The 22,987-nt window shown below is 45.7% G+C and overlaps 1 protein-coding gene across 2 annotated transcripts in view; it reads right to left on the bottom strand.

The window, feature by feature from the left end:
- LRCH2 (leucine rich repeats and calponin homology domain containing 2) overlaps positions 1-22,987 on the bottom strand; it is a 2,196,342-nt gene that overhangs the window by 1,859,240 nt on the left and 314,115 nt on the right. For both annotated transcript variants that reach the window (XM_069612877.1, XM_069612878.1), the window contains exon 3: positions 10,701-10,827. In XM_069612877.1, coding sequence (XP_069468978.1) covers positions 10,701-10,827 — 127 coding nt within the window. The remainder of the gene's footprint in view (positions 1-10,700; positions 10,828-22,987) is intronic.

Below are 22,987 nucleotides of genomic sequence, written 5' to 3'. Positions count from 1 at the left end.
GAAGTATGGTGTGGGAGCAATAATGTTTTGTGAAATTTGGCAAAAGCAAACCAGAAAAAGGGAAGATCTTCAGTGGCCGAGTAATAGTAGTTTTGAGATGGATCGGATAGATAACCTGGAAAAGGTGTTGATAAGTGAGAAAGCATGCCCTGTGGCACTTGATATCCTTAGGGACTGGAGGAGGGAAGCAATGCTCCTATCTAGAAGTAGAGAGAAACATGCGCACAGGCATAAGTCAAAAGCGGAGAAAGCTGAGGAAAAGGAGGAGTGGAGTGATAATTTGAGGAAGGCAAATAGACGCGACCAATTGAATATTGAAAAAATATATCCACAAAGAGAGCTACACTCATCAGACGAATTAATAAACGACATATTAACTGAAACAAAACAAGGCCCGAGGGGAGAGATTAAAATGACGTCAATAGCTGCCGCTCAACCCCCTCCCGTTGCTCAGCCCCTCCCAACCCCAGCACAGCCACAGGGTGCATCAGTAATTGCACTACCCACTAGTCAGCCAGCCCCGAGTGTTTCGCAATTACCACAGCCCCAACCGACATCTTCCACTCTCACTGCCCCCTCCGTACCTCCCAGCCAAGAGGATGCCTATGTCCCGACTGCCCCCCCCATGATCGAATCTGAACAAAGTGAATGTATGAGAGTGACCCGCAGCGCGATCAGCTAGGAGAGAAAGCGTGAGCTGCAAGAACAGGTGGAAATGTATATAGACGAGAATGATGAGGCATCCAGGCTAGCATCATTGTATGACTTCAGAAGGAACAATGAAAGACAAGTATTCTTGGAATGCATGGGGGAATATTTGTTGGTACAATGGAAAAAGTTGATTGGGAAGTTATCACCGCAACGATTGTTGGATTCAAATGCATTAGCCCATTGTAGAGGGAGAGATGAAGAAATAAAAAAGAACATGTGAGCAGACTGTTTGCACTTAAGAATGAACTTAATGAGGAATATTCCGAAGTACTTGCTACACCAGGCTTTAGGAGGAAGGATATTGAGAGAGGTAGGAAGAAAGCGGCGGGACCTTATATGCAGAAATCTTTGCCGCCACCAGGTCAGGCTAGTGGTGTATTAAAAGTATGCACACGTGAAGCGTTAAAGTGGATTTCAGATCCTAGTATTCCCGCAATGGAAATACACAGAATATTTGATGAATATTCTTTACCGATGAAAAGGAAAGTTCTGCAGACGATGGTGAATATCTGATAAACAGAGATATAAGCGAGGAGAAAGCCAGCCCCCCTGAGACAATGGCAGTATATAAAAGGGCAATGGAACAAGGGACGGGAGAAACAGCCTTATCCCTCGATCTGGGGATATTGTTGCATATGAGAGAAGGGGGAGGAACAGTGAGTGTGGCATTCCCCATGAGAGAAGTGCCCCCTACCTTTGAAACAAAGGTAGAGACTCCCGCGGTAGGCACTACGCCAGCTCAGGTAATTCCAGCACATTACACAGCCCAATATGTGCACGTTCCCTTCTCTAGACAGGAAGTGAATAATATAAAAAAAACGATCCCTGACATACGGAAAAATCCATCAGGTTTCTATAAAGAAGTATTGTTTATTGCAATCCTCAGTGTTCACTATGAGTGATATAGATCTAATATTCCCTGTAATTCTGCCAGCGGACATATGGAAACGGAAAATTTGGAAAATTTGCCCAAGTGACACGGGCAAATTTAATACAGGAGATAAAGATAAAGGAGTGGGTGCGAAGCCAGGGCCGAATATGATAGCATTGCCAGCACGAATAGTACAAAAATTTAAATAAATTGTCAGAGAGAAAAGAATTCAATGGGACAAATTGACTGCGTGTGTTCAAGGTAAGGACGAGCTGGCTACAGACTATTTTAACAGATTCTAAGAGGTATTTACGGATTTCAGCGGGCAGGATGTAAGCACAGAAGCTGGAAAAAGGTTATTTGTTGATAAATATGTGAGAGGATTAATACTCGCGATTCAAAATTTAATAATGACATCAGAAAGTGCATGGCAAGCAAAAACGTTAGGAGAAGTATTACACATGGCCCAATATTACGAGAATCGAGTGAATACCGAGAAAGAAAGAAGCGAAGGATGGAACAAATTTGAAAACAAGGGTGTTACGCCAGCAAGTATCGGGATACAACAGGGGAAGGGGAAATGCACAGGGCAGGAATAATTTGAACATGCATGGAGGGCCTTTGGGATTAAATCAATGTGCGTATTGCAGAGAGGAAGGACACGAGCGAGCGCAATGTCCACATCTGCAAAATAGAGGCGGGTATGGTCAGAGAAGGCAGTACAGAGGGCACCCAGGAACAAATGGCCACAACAGAAACCATATTCAGCAGCACCAGAATAATCAAGGGAAAGGTGCACAGAATCAAGGCCAGGCTCCGAATCAAAACTACTTTTACCCAGAGTCAAAATCAGCAGGGTATACAAAATGGAAATAGAGGAAGAGGCGGGAACATTTTTGATACTCAATCGGGTGCATATTACAATAATAGCAGTGACTACACTTCGGATGATGTGTTGTTACCGCAATAGGACAGCCCACGACAGGGGTCGGAACCAGTGTCTATTACCGTGAATCAGAAAGGACCCTACGTAGAGATGAAAGTCGGGAATGAAGAGCATAGATTCCTCATAGATACGGGGGCACAGAAGTGCTCGATAGACCATCACTTGGTTCCAGATATAACTCTGTCAGGGCGGGAAAATATCTCAGTAGGGTTCGCAGGTACTATAGTAATAAATCCCGAGTCCAAATCAGTAGCAGTGACAATAGGGCCTTTTACTGAACATTGTCCATTTCTTTTAAGAGAGAATTGTGGGGAAAATCTCCTGGGATTAAATTTATTGAAAAAACTAAGCGCAGTTATCCACTATATACCAGATGGGGTATTCTTGACGATTTCTCCTCAGAATATGCCAACATCTGAATTTGTGACTAAACCTTCAACAGGGGAATTGAGTAAGGTGCCAACTTGTATTTGGGCAGTGAATGACAATGATGTGGGATGCTTGAAGATAGAGCCAGTGAAAATTGTTTTAAAAGAAGGAGTAACGTTACCGCGCATCCCGCAGTATAACATTTCAACATAAGGAGAGAAATGATTGAAAAGTTTTGTTTCTGATTTGGTGAAATTGGGAGTGATTGAAGAGATTATAGGCCGCACATGCAACAGCCCCATTCTTCCAGTGTATAAGAAAGGGGGCAATGAGGTACCGTACCGTTTCATAATTGATTTGCGTGCATTAAACAAAGTAGTAGATCCCCAATTCCCATTAGTTCCAGATGTTACCACAATTTTGACAATGATTCCTGCTTCAGAAGAATACTTTAGTGTTATTGATTTGAAGAATGCTTTCTTCAGCATTCCAGTACACAAGGAAAGCAGATATTTGTTCGCCTTCACGTTAGGAGGGCGATCATTCACATTCACACGCATTCCACAAGGCTACACTGAAAGTACGAGTATATGCAGTAGAGCATTAAAAGAACAGCTAGACATGTTAGAACTTCTGACTGGTTGTGTATTGCTCAGTACATTGACTACCTATTAATTGCTGCTTACACGGAAGATATTTGTAAAAAAGGTACTGTCTTGTTATTGACTCATCTAGCTGCGCATGGCCATAAAGCAAGCTTAAAGAAATGTCAGTATTGTCAGAACGAGGTAGCTTATTTGGGTTACCTACTCTCAAAAGAAGGGAGAAGACTAACGCCGGAGAGAATAGAGAGCATTTCTGGTATGCCTATTCCAAAGACACAGAAAGGAGTTAGAGCTATAACTGGCATGGCTTCTTATTGTCGTCAGTGGATTATGAATGTTGCATTAATTGTGAAGCCAATGGTGGAGTTGACAAAGAAGGATGTACTGATGCCGTTGCAGTGGAATGAAGAATGTCAGAAAGCATTTGATTTGCTTAAAACTGGGCTGTGTTCTGCTCCTGTTTTGGGCACGCCAAATTATAAAAAAGTTTTTAGGTTGTTTGTGCATGAGAATGAAGGCTGCGCGTTCTGTTTTAACGCAGGAACAAGGTGGAAGAAATAGGCCGTGCGGTTATTTTTCTTCTGCACTTGACCCTGTAGCGCGCGCACTACCACGATGTTTGCGAGCTATTGCAGTAGCTGCTGCATCAGTGAAACAAACAGAGGGGATGGTATGGTATTGGGGCACACTTTAATTTTGATGGTGCCACATGCCATAGACGTTCTACTCAATAGAACGCAGACGCAACACCTCTGCTAGATTAACTAGATATGAAATAGTGTTGTTCGCACCCCACATTCAAATTATGAGGTGTAGCGCTTTGAATCCAGCAGAATTGATGCCAATGCCTGAGGAAGACATTGGTGGAAATGAATCAGCTCCCCATGATTGTTTAAGGGTTACTGAGGAAGAAACAAAAGGGAGAATTGATTTAAGCGATACTCCACTAAAAGAACCAGATGGAGAACTGTTTTGTGATGGTTCCTGCTTTAAATTACCTGACGGCACATCAACTGCCGCATATGCCACCACCACGTTAAAAAGCATTGTAGAGAGTAAAAGAATTCCCTACAACTCCGCCCAAGCTGCGGAAATACTTGCCTTAACGAGAGCCTGTGAGATTTCAGAAAATCTAAGCGTGAACATATACACTGACAGCCAATACGCCTTTGGCGTGGTTCATAATTTTGGCCGACTGTGGGCCGCGAGAGGTTTTCTAACATCACATGGGGCTAGAATCCAAAATGGTCCTTTGATTGTACGATTGCTGTCTGCACTTACGTGTCCAAAGCACTTGGCGATGGTAAAGTGTGAAGCACATAAAAAGGTGACATGCAAGGTGGGAGAGGGAAACGCATTTGCAGACAGAATTGCGAAACAAACTGCCACTGATTGGAACACGAAAATTTTAACAGTACAATCGGAGGAAGTACCCTGCATGATAGAGAATGGAATTGTCACTGTCAAAGAGATGCAGGCGGAAGCCACTGCAGATGAAATACAAGGGTGGGCTGAGGGCTCTGCAGAATTGGTTCTGGAGGGTTGTTGGGTGGACAAGAAGAGCGGGAATTTGATGTTGCCAAACGCCTATGTAAATGCAATGGTTACAATGGCTCACAGTCCCACCCATATTTGTGCAAAGAAAATAATTCAACCTCTAGCCACAGTCTGGGAAAATCCACTCATAAAAAAATAATGCCGAGAGGTTGGTACAGAATTGTATCACGTGTCTACAACACAATGTGGGGAAGGGAATGGTGACTCCAACAGGCAGTTTTGGTCCTCCCTCTATGCCATTTGAGGTCATCCATTTTGATTTCATAGAAATGGAGGGATGTCAAAACTTGAAGTATGTTCTGGTGATCATATGTGCGTTCAGCAAGTGGGTGGAAGCGTATCCATTGAAAGACTGCACTGCCATTAGCACGGCTAAAGTAATGCTGAAGGAGTATTTTTCTCGCTTTGGTCTGGCCCGTGTCATATGGTCGGACAATGGTCCGCATTTTGTAGGTGCAGTAATACTGCAAATTTGCACAGGTTTACAGATTGATGAGCGATTCCATTGTTCGAGAAATCCAATGTTGGCCGGTTTTATTAAACGCCACAACGGAATCTTGAATTCCAAGATTAGCAAGATCTGTGCAGGAAGCAAACTAAGTTGGGTAGATGCATTGCCAATAGCGTTACTGTGTATGTGAACATCTGTACAGGCGAGAACTGGGATCTCCCGGTACGAAATTATGAAAGGGGAGACCGGCGAATGTTTGGTGTGCACCTCAGCCGAAAAGGCTGAGGGAAGTGGAATATCCTGTACTCCGCATTTATTGTGAGCTGTTGATGCAAAAACTGTGTTTGATTCATCAGCAGGTGCAGGAGGCGCTGCCTATCAGATACACTGGCCCAGGACATGCATTGGAGCCAGGAAACTGGGTGCTAGTTAAAACTTTTGAACAGAAAACATCATTAGCACCCAGGTGGCGTGGGCCCTACCAGATCCTCCTGACTATGCAGACGGCAATACGGGTGGATGGACGAAAGGTGTCGATACATGCCACGCACGCCAAGAAAGTCCCACCACCACTTGACACTTTGACTGATCGGGAGAACGACCAGAAAGACAGCGGTTCCAGAAACGAAAAATACAATTGCCAGTTCTTTGCCACAGAAACTGCCTGATCCTGAAACAAAGCCTGATGAGATTGCCATAAAGGAGGAAGGGCAAAGAGTGTCCCAACGTTGCCCAGCAGATTCTGCATCACTGCTGGCCGACATCAAGCGCATACCTCTGTGGCGCCCACCATCTTCTGTTGCGCCACTGCCTGCATCGTCGCCTGGGCACCCATCATCATCTGCCATTGTGCCCCAGGCAGACTCCAAGCTTGAGACCGGAAGTGCACCCGCACTATTTGTCGATCACACGATACCGGGAGCAAATCGGTATAATCTGTGGAGCAGAAAAAAGGAGTGATTGCATCTTCATCTTTTTGTGGTTTTATCGCCTCGGTTTCCTATTCTCGGATGAAGTAGGAACCGGAGGCTTAGAGGAGAGTGGCGTGAGGGTTGTGCAAGCCAGACAGCTCAACAAACGCAACTCCTCAGTGCTAAATCCATGTGTCCGGAACCCGAGCGGACAAGCGGGGCGCACATGGTACATGCTCTGAAACTCTAGAGCAATGTGCGAATGCACAGAGATCTTGCCAAGCGACTAAGCAATCCAGGCTGATAAGAACTGGCATGGAAAGACTGTAGACATTTATCGAACTCTCTAACATTCCAAGAAGCGCATCGACAGGAGATAGCCACGACGAGCACAGCGGAAGAAGGAAGAGAGAAGATGCCAGAACCAGCAAACGTCCCCTCCTCCACCAATGCAGATAATGAGTTAAACACAGTACATAGAAAGGTGAAAAAAGGACATAGTCGAAATAATTGTATGCTGGGTCTAACAATAATAATGTGTATAATGAGTATACTAGCCCCAATATTGACTATCAGTATTATGGTACCTGGAGGAAATGCACCCTCTAGGACGTACTCTTGCCTATTGTGAACATTTCCATGACAGAAAGCCCAGTTCATGTGATTTCCTATACCTTGTCCCCAATGGAAGAGAGACATAGGGAAGGGTATGGGAACAACACATTACTGTTGATAATGAACATGACACACTCAATACTAAGAACAAACAACTGTTGGGTTTGTGCCCACTTGCCCCAGCATGGTGATAAGGGAATAGGATGGTATGGACAGCCCCTGCCATTGACTTCTGCATGCTATGCCTCTCTGAGTGGCTTATATTATGGGAAATGGAACAAAGTGAAACTGGTCAACTAGACAAAACAAACATGAATGAATTCGAGGAAGTGATTATGAAACCGGTGGGTTGGTCCATATTCCATAAAAGACGATTAATTACACCAGCAATAATGCCACAGGATAGATTGTCTGTGCCTTACAAAATCATCTGTGATCACGTTTCATATGAACCCAGAAGGAAACAAGGATGCAAAGGCACCTTCCTATACAGTAAATTATAATCCACGTTCTGTCCCTTTTTGTTTACAGAAAAAGGGCTCTTTTCAGGTGGGGACATTCACTAGATGCAAAAATATAGCATTCCTTGATAAAGAAGTGGAACCAATATATGTGGGAGATCCTGTGTACTTTATATGAGGGGAAAAAGCATATCCTTGGTTACCTAGAAATTGGGGAGGTACTTGTTATTTAGGTTTTCTATTTCCTGGGGTGTTTCTTTCAAAAACAGCAGATATAGCCAAATTAACCAGGTCACGACCTCGCCGGAATATTGAGGACGGGTTGATTGTAGAAGATATAGCAAAATCATTTATACCATTTTGGGGCCAAGCAATAAACTTTTAAAATATAAGACGACTGTCCAGAATATTAGAAGAAACAATAAATGGAAGAACCGACATACTTTATAACATGACTCTTGAGGAAAAAGGAATTAGATTGATGTCACTACAGAATAGAATGGCCCGTGATGTAATCTTAGTTGATCGCGGCGGTGTTTGCAAAATTGTGGGATCAGCGTGTTGCGTATTTGCAAGTGACTCCTCCCCCACGATTTTCGAAGCGATAAGAAAATTGCATGTATTAAGATCTGATCTGAAGGAGGCTGGGAACTGAACATAAGCTCCTGGTTCTGGGAAGTGTTGCGGTCCTGGGGATGGAAGCTATTTGCAATCTTAGTAACAATTCTGGCAATATTCGTGACATGTTGTTGTTACATACATTGTCTGCCCATAGTATGCACTGAGATTAGTGAGGAATGTGTACAAATGGTAGAACGAGAAAACATTATTGGACCAAACACTCACAATAGTAATGAATCCGAAACCATTAAAGAATTCATGGCAATCGATATTGAAAATAATAAGGAGACAAGGAGTGAATGTGAGTCAGAGTTCAAATCAGATTTCGAGTCTAATCTAAACACTTGGTCGGAAGAAGATGCAATGTATGGATGAGGCGTTTGGCATACGGCCAAGAGGAGGGTTTGTCAGTCTAGAAAAACTAGACACCCCTCGAACGGAAGGTAATGCATGATAATTGGTTGGCCAAAGACCAACCGCCTCATTTAAAGTGTTAAGAATATATGCTCATTAGTCATTACGTAGCTATTAGCTCAACTAGAGTGCGGCCATTTTAAGATGACCAGAATCGCCATTTTGTTTTCTCTCTCTGCTCTCTCTACCGTTGCCACTTTGCCTCATGTAAAACTGCTTTGCTGTAGATATTATTTCGCTTCAATGGTCCAAGTTACTAAAGACATATTTGAACATTACGCTGGAGACCCAGACAGAAATGCCCGGTTCCCTCCCTCACATATCCTTGAAGGCAAGGAGTAAGGCATTTTAATCCATACACGGATGCTAGCGAGTCTCCTTAAAAGAATAGCAATGTACAAAACTAATATTAAAAGGTTTGAATTATGCTCTTCTTATGGCCCCCCTTTCTGAGCACTGTGAGGCCCAGGGAGCAAGCTGACCTCTAGAGCGTGAATCAAAACCAGGAGATAGTGAGGCCTGGAATGTGCCAGTCCCCTATGCGCAGCTTGCCCATGAAAACAGAAGCGCTGTGTTCTCGCAAATAAAGAATGGTGTCTTTAAATTCGAGATTGCAAACTGTTACTAAATATGGTGGTTTAAGGTGTCATATTCGTCACCATGGTCAATCATCGCCTCCAATTCAAAGGGAATGAATTAGGGGCGGCATCGAATGTGTCATTACTGATTATAAGATGCTCATTTTGTATATATGTAACTGATGTACAATTTTCGCACTCTTGCGTCCCCCAAGGTCTGTTAGACACACGTCGCAGGGCGTGGGACCATTTGGCCAACTGGGACTATTAGTTTTGCAATAAACCCTAGATTTTGGGCATACAAACTTGTGTCTGGTGTATCAGTTCGTGTGTGGTGATTGTGCCTGGTTTCCACATCCGAGGGTCTCTCAGGGGGCCATAGACCCTGAGGACTGGGTTGAGACCCTGATGTCCCCAAGGGAGGTGGCGATTTCCTCTCGGTTCACCTTCTGCAACAAGATTTGCACAGAGTGTATTATCCTTTTAAACTGCTTTTTAGATGGGTATGGGCTGCTCATGGGCAGTGCCTAAAATGTGACCAGGCAGATGGTACCTTTTCCATAATATATCGGAATGCACACTTATCCAACGTTTCTGGGCCAGGGTCCTGAATAAACTTGCTGAGTGATTGGTGAGCCAGTACCTGCAGACCCCAAGCTGCTGTTGATGTGCATTTGGGGTACCCACTCCTACAACGATTGGGATAAGCTACTGATATCGAACACAGTTATTTTGGCAAAAAGAAATATAGCCATGGTTTGGGGGGGACCAGAGGTGCCCACGCGTGGCAAGTGGATATCTGATATGGATGTGTGCATGTTCTATGAAAGGAGAATATACATGCAAGAAGGAGCCCAATACATTTCTGAAAATATTGCGTAATTGGGTTGCTGACTGGCTGATTGGATTTGGCAGTGTGATGTGAGAAATGATTTGCATTATGGGTGTGGCCCACAGATGCACCTTACCCCGTTTCACCCTGGGTTGATTTCTTTGCGTTGCATGTTAACCAATGTGTTGCATTTGTTTTGATTGGTCTATGCTATGATTTGCTGAAATGCCAATAAAAAGTGTTTTAAAAAAAAGAGAAAAAAAAAAAAATCGCCTCGAAAGCACCAGCCTACTTGATGCACCTAGACCACTATAATGACCATACAAATTAGCAAGGATCATGGGACAGATTTTTCATCCAGGGTGAAAGCTTTTGTGGTTGACAAGGCAGTAACTTAATTTTTACGGTGTGTGGATTCTATAGAAAAGGAGTAGTGGTCTAGGGAAATTGTTATCATTTCACAAGTACTATGATCCGCATTATGAAATGATCACAAGTGTGTTTGTGCAAGTAGATATTTACGGTGATTTCATATATTGTTGGTGGGCAGTGGATCAGTACCCTTAATTGACGGCGGGCAGGGGGTCAGTACCCTTAATTGACGGCATGCTTTGGTAGAAAGCCAAACCAAATAACAAATTCAACCTACGAAATAATACTAATTCAGGAATAAGGGCAATAAACCAAACCTTTGCTTGAACTGAAAACAAACATTCAAAATTAGGACAGTACCAAAAATGAACACATTTTATACACACCAGCTCCATTAGGTCTTTCAACTTTCCGATCTCTTCAGGAATAGACACTAGTTTATTATTGCTAACTACCAATACTTTAAGAGGAAGGTCAAACAAATATTTTGGCAAAGTTGATAACAGATTCCGGCTGCAAAAAAAACAAAAAACATTTTAAGAAAAACAATCTTTTCAAAAAAGTTTATACGTTATTAACAAATATTACAATGTCAGTTTTAGCATGGCCACATTTTAACTTAAGCATCCTTTACACACAACTCCACAGCTCTTTAATTACATATTTTGTAATTTTTAAAGTACGCACAGTATTTTTCACAGGTTCCCTCCCACAAAACAATGTATTTTTTTACAAGAATATTGTTGAATCAGTTCAAGCTTAATGAAAGTATTGCCAAGTGGCATGAGTGTTGTTCGATGGCTCTTATACTTGATTTGATATTCCTGGTGTTAAAGCAACTGCTTTCTGGCCAGGAGTAGCACTGAGGAGCGGGGGACAGGAGGGAGCAATACAAGCTAAAATTGTCTCTTATTTGTTAACAAATGTGTACTAGAGAATATCGATAAATTAAGTTTGTTCCAACTGCCAGTTTCAATAATCCCACTTCTAAGGACAAACTAGAATTCCTTAAGTGATCAGACTTTTCACCCAGGTGTGCAAGCCATTATTACTTTGGCTCAGAGAGGTTGGCGCTAGCCAACCATATCTATTGGTACTGAAAGTATGTGGACATACCACTTCCTTCGGTATTTGTAGAGCAACATATTTAAGTAGCATGACCAATGGCACATTCTCAGATATTTACACTTATGTCACATTATGGTGATTTAAAATCGCTTTATGAAAGGTAATGGTGTATTTGAACTAATAAGATGTCTGTTACCCAAACCAGTGTCACACTGAGCAACTTCTGGTGTAATAAAACGCTCTTAACCAAGCATAACTTCACTTCTCAGCAATGAAGGCACCAAACAGACCTGTTTTAAACTGCATAGCTTCTTTGATTTTGTATAGACAAGGTAACGACTAGTAGTCACAAGTGATACATTCAATTGGCTTAATTTGCAGAAACAAACAAAAGTTGTAATGATACAAATATTTGACTGCAGACAGGACTCAATGTTTTCACTCACCACTATCCTTTAGCTAGTGCGAATTGACCCATGGCGAGTAAGAAAGTTTGCCGTCAGTGTGTGTGTGTGGAGAACCGAGAGGTCAAGTAACTATTAATACCCAGCTATTCGCTTGCAACATTAAATGTTTTCCTCCGATTAGGGGGTAGGTCCGTTGGCATTCAAATACTGTTTTAAATGAAAGATGCATGTGAAATGTTTTTCATCAGAAGATGGTGTTGTGTATCCATTTACACAATTACAATTGCCATACTTCCATTAAATAATGACAGGAGACAGCCTGCATGTCTGAACTCCTTTATTCCAATACCAAAACTAACTTCTCTCCATTCCATTCCTTCCCAAGTTCTACCCACGGCATTCCACATTCTGTTCAGTCACGACACCTCCCTCTTCCTTATCATAAAAGTTCACTCTATCCATCATCCTGACAGGATCAATCACCTCTACATTTGTTCAATGAAACGTAAGGGCATGTGTATGATCCTGTGAGGACGACCATTACCAAGCAAACAAGGTGGCGAATGTCCAGAGTCTTTAAGTGACAGGAAACCACCAGGTTCTTCACTTCTCCTTTCCCCATACCGTTCTCCATTTGATTCATCCAGTGGCATGAGACCAACATGTTCCTTATTTATTGCTTCCTCAGATGTTTCTCCTTCCAACTCATCCTGGAACATTGCATGGAAGAGTGAAGCATCTCCTGTTGCTACACCAGCATCTTTCACGAAAGTCACTAGGGGCCTCTTGGCAGCCATGACTATTGGTGACCATTGCTCATGGCTGGATCTCATCTTCCTTCGTTGTTGTTTCTGCCTAATTAGTACAGGTTTGCTTTCACTCACAGGCATTCGATTTTCTTCAATTCTCCTCTTTCGAGTTATCCAATCTACACTGGCCTGCAACCTTCTTCTTTCCATGTCCATGTACCCCCCCCCCACATTTTCAAAATGTTTTGTGGCTAGATCTTTTCTTTGGTTTAGTTTTACTGCTTTGACACGTCCCAGCTGGATCCGACGCACTTCCACATAGCTACTAGCACTAGGTTGTATGTTCCCTCTCCCAGTATGATCTCACATCAGGAAATCTCAATCTCACTATGCCACACCTCTTTTGTAGCAATTGAGCGCTGGGTCTCCATGTTGTCAATGATGAAACCCCCTCCTTGCACATGACCCAAAAGTGATTACTCTGTCCACATCTCATACACATCCGACCAAAAGCTGGACATCTACCTCTGTGTGGGAAATCCAATCCACATCTATAACACTTATTTTTTGGTTGATTCCTTCCTTTACCATCCCATGCACTTTGTCGGGTGAACAGGTTTGAACATCCGGATTGCCTCTGTCTGTTAGACCCGATATCAGTAATGGTATTCAACTCACTTTTATTTTCCATATTGGCCGCCTGCTCTTCAGTTCTCTCGTATACTTGTGCCAATTCCAGGACTTCCTTAAATGAGAGAAGCACTCTTAAAAGATGTCTCCAAAACTGTGATGACGTACATCCTTCAATTATTCTCAACCTAATCACCTCATCATCATTAAAGCTTGCAAATTCACAATATGTTGTCTTTCCCTTTAACCGTAATGCAAATTGGGCAACTGTTTCATGTGGACTCTGTGTGCATTGACTAAATGCATACCGTTCATAGTCCCGATTGGGAGGGACCACCAAATGTTCACCAATAGCAGAGACCAATTGTTGATAGGTTGTTCTTTCCTGAGCCAGAATGCTCATCACCACATTTTTCACCTCCTTTCCTACCAAATTAATGAATATGTCCATTTTATTTGAGGCATCCTGGTTTCCCACTGCTCTCAAAAATTCCTCATACTCATCCATCCATTCTTGCCACCGTTGTCCCTGATCTTCCAGTGGCTCCAGCTTAAATGGTGTGGGGTGCTGTAAATAACTCACTGGTATCATAGCATTTTGGGCTGCACTCATGTGTGCTCGAGTAACCAGAGACATGGCTACTCACTTTTGGCAGAGCACTGTAGCAGCTAGATTGTAATTAGCGACAAGGAAATCCTTGTGGCCCGTGGTACAGCACAATTGTTTATATGCTCACTGAAAATGTTCATTTGTCACATAGTCATGTTAACCTCCACTGACGTAATCTCGTGGCACATGCTTATGTTAATAGTTCACAAGTGTAGGGCAGCACTTCCTTTGCCCTGATATATGCTCTTCTATTACGTGCTGACAGTAACTAGGCTTTTCTGTTTTGACTGAGCACATGTGACTTCTAATAAGGCACAGGTTGTCACAGAAGGTTTTCTGACAGTTTACAATCTTTTGCATTCATGTGTCTTTGTAATGGCTCAGCATTGGTAGTTTTGTCATGACATCTTATTTTTTTTGCTTTGTAGCAGCCCAGCCCCCTTTTGTCTTTATTTACTCGGTTATATTGTCCTTCTTTCTTTGTTTATTCCTCTTTCCCCTGGCCTTTGTTGTTTTTTTCTGTTTTGAATTGGTCGTCTTTCTTAGGCAGAGTCCTGTGCAGTTCCCTTAGGGAGCACTACAGAAGATTAAGACTACAGGTATATGCAATAAATTCCCTTTGGTATCAGTCTGCACCACAACGATTTAGTTGGTAGCTGTGGCTAAGCAGTGAGCCTTATCTCAAGAGGGAGATGAGCAGTATTCAGGGTTTACACAATAAGACTACAATACTATGGAACAAGGAAACACTGACCAAAGCTTTGTATAAAAAAGAATATATATATTTACACACTCTGATGTTCACACACAAATCACTATCCTTAAAGCAAGTTAAAACAGTCATGAAAAGTATAAACAACTCCCTATTTAAATTGTAGACAAGTTTGAGCAAGAGTGAAAACTGAGAAAAACCCAGTGTTAAACCAAGCAGAAATGGCACTCTAACAATTTCTTCAGAGGGAGGGAAAGAACAAGTTACACAGGTTTAGACTCAAACACACGAGCAACACTTCCCAATTGGATTTTGAACAAGTTAAGCAAGGTAGTATTTCAGCATCAACAGTACTTTGGTGAAAACCGAGGCACTGGCACTTCAGCAATATATAAATGGGAAGGAAAGGTGGTTATAAGAGTTTAGGTGCACCAACAAATTTCTTGATGAGAAACAATCTAGAGAAGGCAGTTGTAACAGATTTAGCCACAGTCAATAGGCCTGTGCCAGAGTCGATGGTACAAGGCAAAGTGCCTAGGTTCAAAATGTTCTAGTAGCTGCAGTCAAGTCTTTGTTAAACAATTGAAAAGGCAGTTGCAGACGTAAAAAGATACTGTTAGAAGAAGGGGCGGCCAACCCAGAAGGTAAGTAAAGGATTTAAAACACCTTTAGCAGTATCCAACGAAACGGGAGGCCTGGCGGAACAATGTACCTTGAAAGTGGAAGAGGCTCCTGCGGTGGCGGTAGTTCCTGGCAGTTCCTGCAGTTCGGGAGATCCAGCAGAGGAAGAGAGACTCTTGTCGTGGAGGAAGGTTCGAGTTACTGCACTGCCCAGTGATGAAACAAGCCGTGGCGGTGCCAAAACGGAATAAAAGATATGCTCCTTTAAATCGTGGTCGTGGTGGACGAGTGCCTGGCTATCCGGACTCCTATTGCTTGGCACTGGCGATTCGACCAAGGCAGGTCCTGGAAGGTGACTGGTGAACTGGTTGACCCCACCAGCTCAAGTGAAGAAGACTCTTGCAGGTGAAGATCTTCTCAAGTCGTTGGAGAAGGGTGGTGAGGATCTGCAGCAGGGCTTCACCGGTGGTTCAGTCGTTGCAGATGTCTTTGGTTTCTCTCCTCTTTGGCTTCTTAGTTCCAGCGGCGACATCTTGTCCTCCAGTCCTCAGGACCTGGCTTTTATGCAGAAAGACCCCCATTCATATAGCCTAGCTGTCACTCATACAGTGGGGTGGCTATCCCACACATCCTGTCTGCCCCAGACTCAGTGGTACCGAAAGGAGGGCTTCTGGCAGAAGCCTGCCAAAAGGACGAACAAAGGATCCCAGACCTGGGTTAGAATTTCAGAGAAAGACATGAGAAAGAATTAATATCAAAGATTTGGCAATAAAAACCTACCGGAATAAAGTTAATATTAAGATAAACCGGCGGTATGTTAGAGGCCGTCAGTAAAAGTGGTAGCCTCAGACAATGGGAAAATCCCATAGGAAAATATTTGCGGTCGAATATTTATGGTAGTAACCACTGCCACCCGCCAGAAACTTTGGAGAGAGGGACTATACGGTACCCCCTCGAAAATGAACACCAGGGAAAAACGATTAACCCTTTCCAGTACTTCCATGGTAAGATGGGTTGTACTGGTTTTGTTCATAACTATTGACTAGTCAATGGTAACTTTACATGCCCTGGGATACAGTAGTCCGTCCCAGGGTATGGAGTCTATGTTTGGGGGTCGCTACGACACCCCTGTGTTACTGCACTGAGGGTGCTGTGTAACACACATGTAAAACGATGATACCTATGAAGGTGAGAAAAACCCCATAGCCCACAAGCACAAAAATAGGCTGAAACATACATCAAAATACAGCTAAGAGTGGGGAAAAGTCTCACTCTTAGTAGGAGTAAAAAACAAACCCCTGAAATCCAGCAAATCTGCTGGGGGACGCTATAGGTAAGGGAAATTAGCCTTAGAAGAGAATTCTCCCTAACAGTCTTGTGTTAAAATAGCACAGCTTTGTTGGCTTTGCTGTGCGGATACAGACGCAGCAACTTGACTTTTTCTATTCAATTTGGGCCTTTCTTGCTAAGTCAATATTCAGCCTGTGTGGTCTATCAATTATGTTCCTATTTTGTTACCTCAGAAGTGTTGACAGTTTGCCCTTGTTTTTTAGAGGTGAATACTTCTTTCGTATGGTAGAGATTTCCCTTATTATTTGCTAAACTGATCACTCTTGCCACCGTATGCGCATGATCTTTATGTCATCTCATTAATTCCTTCTTCCAATATTCGCTTGAAACTCTTGCTTTTACACTGTTTCTCTGTCAATATTTATATTGTCATGTTATCATGTTATTAACGATCAATCCGAAATAAAGTGGCTGTACTTACTCGATGTTGTTAAACTCTTCCTTTTAGGGGGCGCTGTTACGCCGAAGCAAGATGGCGGCCTAGGTGTTGAGCTCTGGACGGGGAAAGCAAAGAACCTTCGCGTTCAGACCCGCGACCCCACTGTAGCCGCTTGAAATCGACGGTGCATCTCTATAATCCTATTCTCTGTGCCCCGGGAAAGTTTTGTGGAGAACCGCGCCGTCGGCGCCGGGCTGTGGCCACCTGGTCCCTGCTGGGACTCCTTCTGTTCGATAACCCGTCTGGCGCCCCATGGACCACGGCCCGCCCGGCCACTTGAGGGCGCGGTGTTGCGGCCTGCTGCGGTGAGGGGCCTGCGTGACCGGGCTCCTTTCTCCCTGGGTCCCCGACGGCTGCCTCGCCCTGTTGGCCCGCCATACCTACTGCGGATGCGACATCCGGGGACGCCAGCGACACCTTTGCTGAGAGATTGCCGACAGTGCTGGCCTGCCGTCTGCGGCCCTGCGCTCACCCGCACAGCTTCTTCAAGCCTGCCACTCCTCCGCGGGCCGGACGCAAGGTAAGGGGTGAGGGGGGTTGAGTGGCCCTCACCATTGGCTCCCCCCTGGCCGGACTGTGGCCGGACCGGCGCCATCGCTGCACCAGCCATACCCTCACGCACATGCACGGAATAACTGTGTTCCACGGAACGGGCCTTTTTGGCGGCCTTTCCCTCCTCGGTGGGGTTCATCCTTAGCTGCATCCAAAGGGGAAGCTGCCAAACCCGCCAGCCGACACCTTCAGGGCGCCGGTGAAGTGATCTCTAATTGCCACCATGACCAAGGGAGCGGGAGCCGGGAGGAAGCAAAGCTCGCTGAATATGTTCGCTAAGACGCACTCCAGACCGCCGACCGACCCTCCAGAAGAATCGCCCACCGCCTCGTCATCCTCATCCCCAGATGACTCGCAAAAAATGCTTGATTACATGCGCGAAGGTTTCACCACGCTTCATACCAAATTAGACGATATGAATGGTACCATCTCGTCGATAAAGGCTCGTATCGAGAGAACAGATAGACGGGTCGCTGAAATCGAAACAAGGGTTGGTACCACTGAGGATGACCTGGGCTGTCTCCGCGTCGCGGTTACCACTCTCACCAGTCAGGTCCTGGCGGTGGAGAAGAACGACGATCTTGAGTCCCGCTCCAGGCAAAATAAACCTCTGCATTGTTGGCGTACCCGAGGACGACATTGGTGAGCCCATGGAGGAATATGTGGAACGAACTCTATTAACACTGCTGGATCGCCCCCAACTTTCAGCTCAATTTGCGGTAGAGAGGGCACGCCGCTCCCTAACCGCGAAACCCAGACCTGGTGCACCACCCTGCCCCATCATTGCCAGGATCCTGAATTTTCGTGATCGGGATGCCCTCTTACGGGCGCCCAGAGTTAAGGAGGAGCTGCTCCTCGGGGGGGCGAGGATACATCTATATACAGACTTTTCCGTAGCGGTGCAGCAAGAGCGGAAAACCTTTCTAGCTGTGAAGAGGAGACTCTGGGACTTAGGAGTTAAATACTCTATGCTTTTCCCCGCAAAGTTGAGAGTCGAACACTCTAATCAAACTTTTTTCTTCACCATTCCTGAGGAAGCTTCCAAATTTATCGACGAACACTTCCCGGGCTGAGCCGCTTATTCCGAAGCTGGAATGTATATCTAATCTGCATATTGCCGTGCCTAGGACGAGTGGAGAGCCCCTGCGGGCTTCTCCCCTTATGATGGCACCCCATCGTTGAAGTTCATTGGTTGCTGGTTTGTTCACGTTGCTCCTTTTATCCTATGCAATTGTGGCCCTTGTGCCACGCTGACTCATTGTTTCCAGAGGCATTACTCCCCGGCAAGACCCCGTCTTGGGGATTACTCTATAGTTACTATTATGTCCCCGAGAGTGGGTCCTCGGACTCATTTCCCGCCCCTTATCACTCGGACTCCATATTTGCCTCCCTAGATGGTGTATTGGGACTCATGGCTGCTTCCCTCCTGCTCACTTGTTTTATTCCCCACGTGCCATGACTCCCTCTGCTACCTGTTTATGCCTCGTTTGCTATGGTTAATAATATTAGATTGCATACTCTCCTCATGCACTCCCCACTCCGGTGCGCCACTGCCCGGCAGTTACAAGTCCCCCAGGCGTAGATGCCTAGAATTTCTTGGTTGATGTGGGTTTATTTGGGTCTCGTCCTTCCAATTGGGAGAGGGATGTGGGTGGTGGGAGGGGGTGGGTATGTTATAGTTAAAAAAGTCTTGACGACCACTAGAGGCGCCCCATGCACTGTGGTAATGTTTTTGGAGTACACTAATGGGGCCCCGCACACCGCAGGATCTACTAGCTCCCTGTGGTTGGCGCCCCCGTGGCAGGAATACAAGCAGTATTCGCGTGAGTATGGCTAACACTGATGTGACCTTCATGAGCTGGAATATTCGGGGGTTGGGCAATCACAGAAAGATGAGACAGGTACAGCTACATGCTGAACGTCATGGGGTGAAGATTCTATGCTTACAGGAAACCCATGCTCGATCGGAGCAGTGCTAGCGGTTTGCTAGGCAATGGGGACCCCAGAGGTACTATACTAATTATTCAACGCAAAGCCATGGCACCCTCACTCTGATACACAAGAGCCTGAACTTCACATGCCACCATTCGCATATCGATCCTCTGGGCAGATATGTGTTCATTGCTGGCAGATTGCTCAACCAAGAGATAGCCATCCTGAATATATATGGTCCTAATATTGACGACCCTGAATTTTACCTGCACCTAGCTGCCCTCCTCGAAAGTTACCCCCTACTTCCCATATTATGGGGGGGGCGATTTCAATACCAAACTAGATGTCACCCTAGATAGGTCGGGCACCAGACCTCGCCAGCTCTCCAAGGCAGCCTACACTATCCTCTATCCTTACATCCCTCCCTTGGCTGGCACTTGTGGATGTATGGCATCTAATGAACCCCGATTACCGCACGTTCTCCTTCTACTCTTCGGTCCACGATTCCCACTCCAGGATAGACAGATGGCTAATAACAGACACATTGGTCAGATCCGTGTCCCACTTGGCTATCCTTCCTAGGACGATCTCGGACCATTTGTCGGTACTCATATCCCTAAACTGGGGTCCTGATGCCGAAAAAGCTAGGCTGTGGAGGTTAGGACCATACGCGCTTCTCGGCCAGGCCTTTGCAACCGAACTCTAATCCTCCATTGAGGAATTTTTTTAGATTAATACAGGTTCGGTAACATTGCATGCTGTCCTGTGGGAGTCGTTCAAAGCGTACGTGAGGGGGATGGCCATATCCAAGTGCTGCGGCATCCTTAAGGGAATCCGCTCAGACATCGCGGCCAGTGAAACGGCCCTGGCTATCCTTGAATCCCAATATGCTCACAACCATTCCCCAGCTACTCTGGCTGCGCTGGGTTCCGAGCTGGACAGGTTTCGTGACCTTGCCCAGCGTGAGGTTAAATTCCTAGACTCCCCCCAGGCAGTGAGGAAATAGAGTGAGGGCAAACGCCCGAATCGCTTGCTAGACAGGCTGTTGCGCCGGGAGTTCGGTGCCCCCCATATCCTGTGATAGTGAGACCCGATGGCTGGCTCGCTCACCACCTCCCCCCAGGACATCAACTCCCAGTTTCAGTTATTCTATACCTCCTTGTACTCTGCCCCCGATGGTCCCCAAGCCCCGGAAATTGATTCCTACTTGGAGGCCCTCCCCCTCTCAGTGCTGTCCACCGAAACCAGCCTACTTCTGGAGAGACTGTTTACTTCTGATGAGCTTGATGAGGCCATTGCATCGCTGGAATCGGGGAAGGCCCCTGGCCCCGACGGGCTCCCCATGGATTTTTATAAACGATGTAAGTTGATCCTGATCCCGCAGCTATTGGCCCTGTGGGAGGAATCGTGTGAAAAGGGTATTCTTCCTCTATCTCTCCGAGAAGCGCTGATAACAGTGCTCCTTAAGCCGGGTAAGCCACTCAGTGTGGCTCATATGCTACCGCTGTCTCTGATTAACAGCGATGTTAAAATATCTGCTAAACTACTGGCCAACCGCCTAGCCCCACATAAGCCGCATATTATTCACCCCGACCAGGCGGGATTTGTCCCGGGTAGATCTATATCCCTGAATTTTAGGAGACTCTTCAATGTAATTAGCAGAATCAGTCCCACCACGCAGGCGGTTGCATCCACCCTAGACATGCATAAGGCCTTCGACTCAGTCTCGTGGAGGTATCTATGGCGAGTCCTTGAGAGGTGCGGGTTCGGCCCCAATTTCCGTGCGCGGGTCGGGTTACTCTACACTGCCCCGGCGGCCAGGGTTCGAACCGAGGACAGATGCTCTGCCCCCTTTCAGATATCCAGAGGCACACGACAGGGTTGCCCCTTCTCCCCCCTCATATTCGCCATTGCAATGTAACCCTTTGCGGACATGGTACGCCAATCCCACTCGCTTACGGGCCTATGCACGACCGGCCAATCCGATGTGATTTCCCTTTATGCGGATGACGCTCTTCTCTATATCCGGTCTCCCAACTCTAATCTCGCCCCCATGTTAGCGGATGTGGCTCGCTTTGGGGACATATCTGGCCTTAAAATAAATTGTTCCAAGTCCACTTTATTCCCACTAACAGATTCCACACAACCTCCAGCAGACTAATATGGCTTCAACTGCTCGCAATCGAGCATCACCTACCTGGGGGTGGTGGTGTGCCGCCACGTCGCCAAGCTCCGCGAGGACAATTATCAGACTTATTTAATTAGCCTTGCGGTGAAGGCTTCCATCTGGTCCAAGCTCCCCATTTCACTAGCAGGCAGAATCCTTAAAATGGTGGTATTACCCCAACTTCTGTATCGTTTTACCAACCTCCCTGTGTGGCCTGGGGATGTTTTTTTCAAAAAGCTGCATCAGATTACCAACACCTTTCTATGCCATTCGGGAGCTGTTCGCCTTAAACTCTCCACATTGACCACCCCCAAAGAACTGGGTGGGTTCAATGCTCGTGGTTTCACCAGATACTGGATAGTAGCCCAATCGCAGTTTGCATCGTACTGGTTTAATAATACCGATTCCCCCCCCCCACATGTTCGGCTGGAAAAACTAGCGGTTTCGGACCGTGTGATAGGCTGCCTGATTCTCAAACCAACACCCTCTGACCCAGACTCTGCGGACCCGGTTGCTGCCACATCCCTGGCGTTGTCCGAACTCTGGGCAACGGTTGGCACGCCTCATCCGTTTCACGGTAACCTGCCGTTATGGAACTTTCTCCCCGATGTTCCACTTATCCCACAATCAGTCGTATCACACTGGGCGGATGCCGGCTTCCTGGCACTCTGTGATCCCTATGAACGGGAGAACTTTGTTGAGTGGCTGGATCTTCCCCCACCTCTTAGAGGCCGGCCTTCAGTACGGCTACAATACTCCTCACTACGTAAGAATCTAAAATCCAAATTCCCCGATTTCCCTGCCTTACCCCCAGATGAGCCAATAGTGGCGGAACTCTGCTCCTACCTCTCCTTTAGAGGCAAAGTGTCGAGGCTGTACTCATTACTGCAGAATAGGACGCCCCCCCCCTAGGGTTGAAATGTGCGTGGGAGAAGGATCTGGGAGTTGAACTCACTGACGAGAGATGGTCCTATATGTGTGGCCACACCCACAATGTATCCTATAACACCAAATTTAAATTAATACAATTCAAGGTGCTACACAGATACCATCATACACCAGTAAGACTACATCGCATGTTCAGCACCGTTCCTCCCAGCTGCCCCAGGTGTGGCATGGATCGGGCTACCTACATTCATATGCTATGGCACTACCCTCGTCTCACCCAGTTCTGGTTAGACGTCTGCTCCACACTATCAGATATCCTGGACTATACCATAGCTCCCACCCCATTACACTGCCTATTTCATGACCTCCCAAAGCTTCCCCGCGACTCTAAGAAACTTGCAGGCCTGGGCATGCTGTTGGCGGTCCGCTGTATATTATTATGCTGGCTCCGCCCTAGGGCCCTGATGTATCCTGCCTCCTGCAGGATCCGCCCTGGGCCAGTAACAACAAGGAGCAGGAACCAGGCTGACCCAGGTATGTATAAAAGG

This window comes from Ambystoma mexicanum, chromosome 5p (assembly GCF_040938575.1).
Source record: "Ambystoma mexicanum isolate Mex_15411 chromosome 5p, UKY_AmexF1_1, whole genome shotgun sequence".
Taxonomy (NCBI): Eukaryota; Metazoa; Chordata; class Amphibia; order Caudata; family Ambystomatidae; genus Ambystoma; species Ambystoma mexicanum.
The sequence above is the reverse complement of the archived record's forward strand: the minus strand, read 5'-3'. Positions and strand labels throughout refer to the sequence as shown.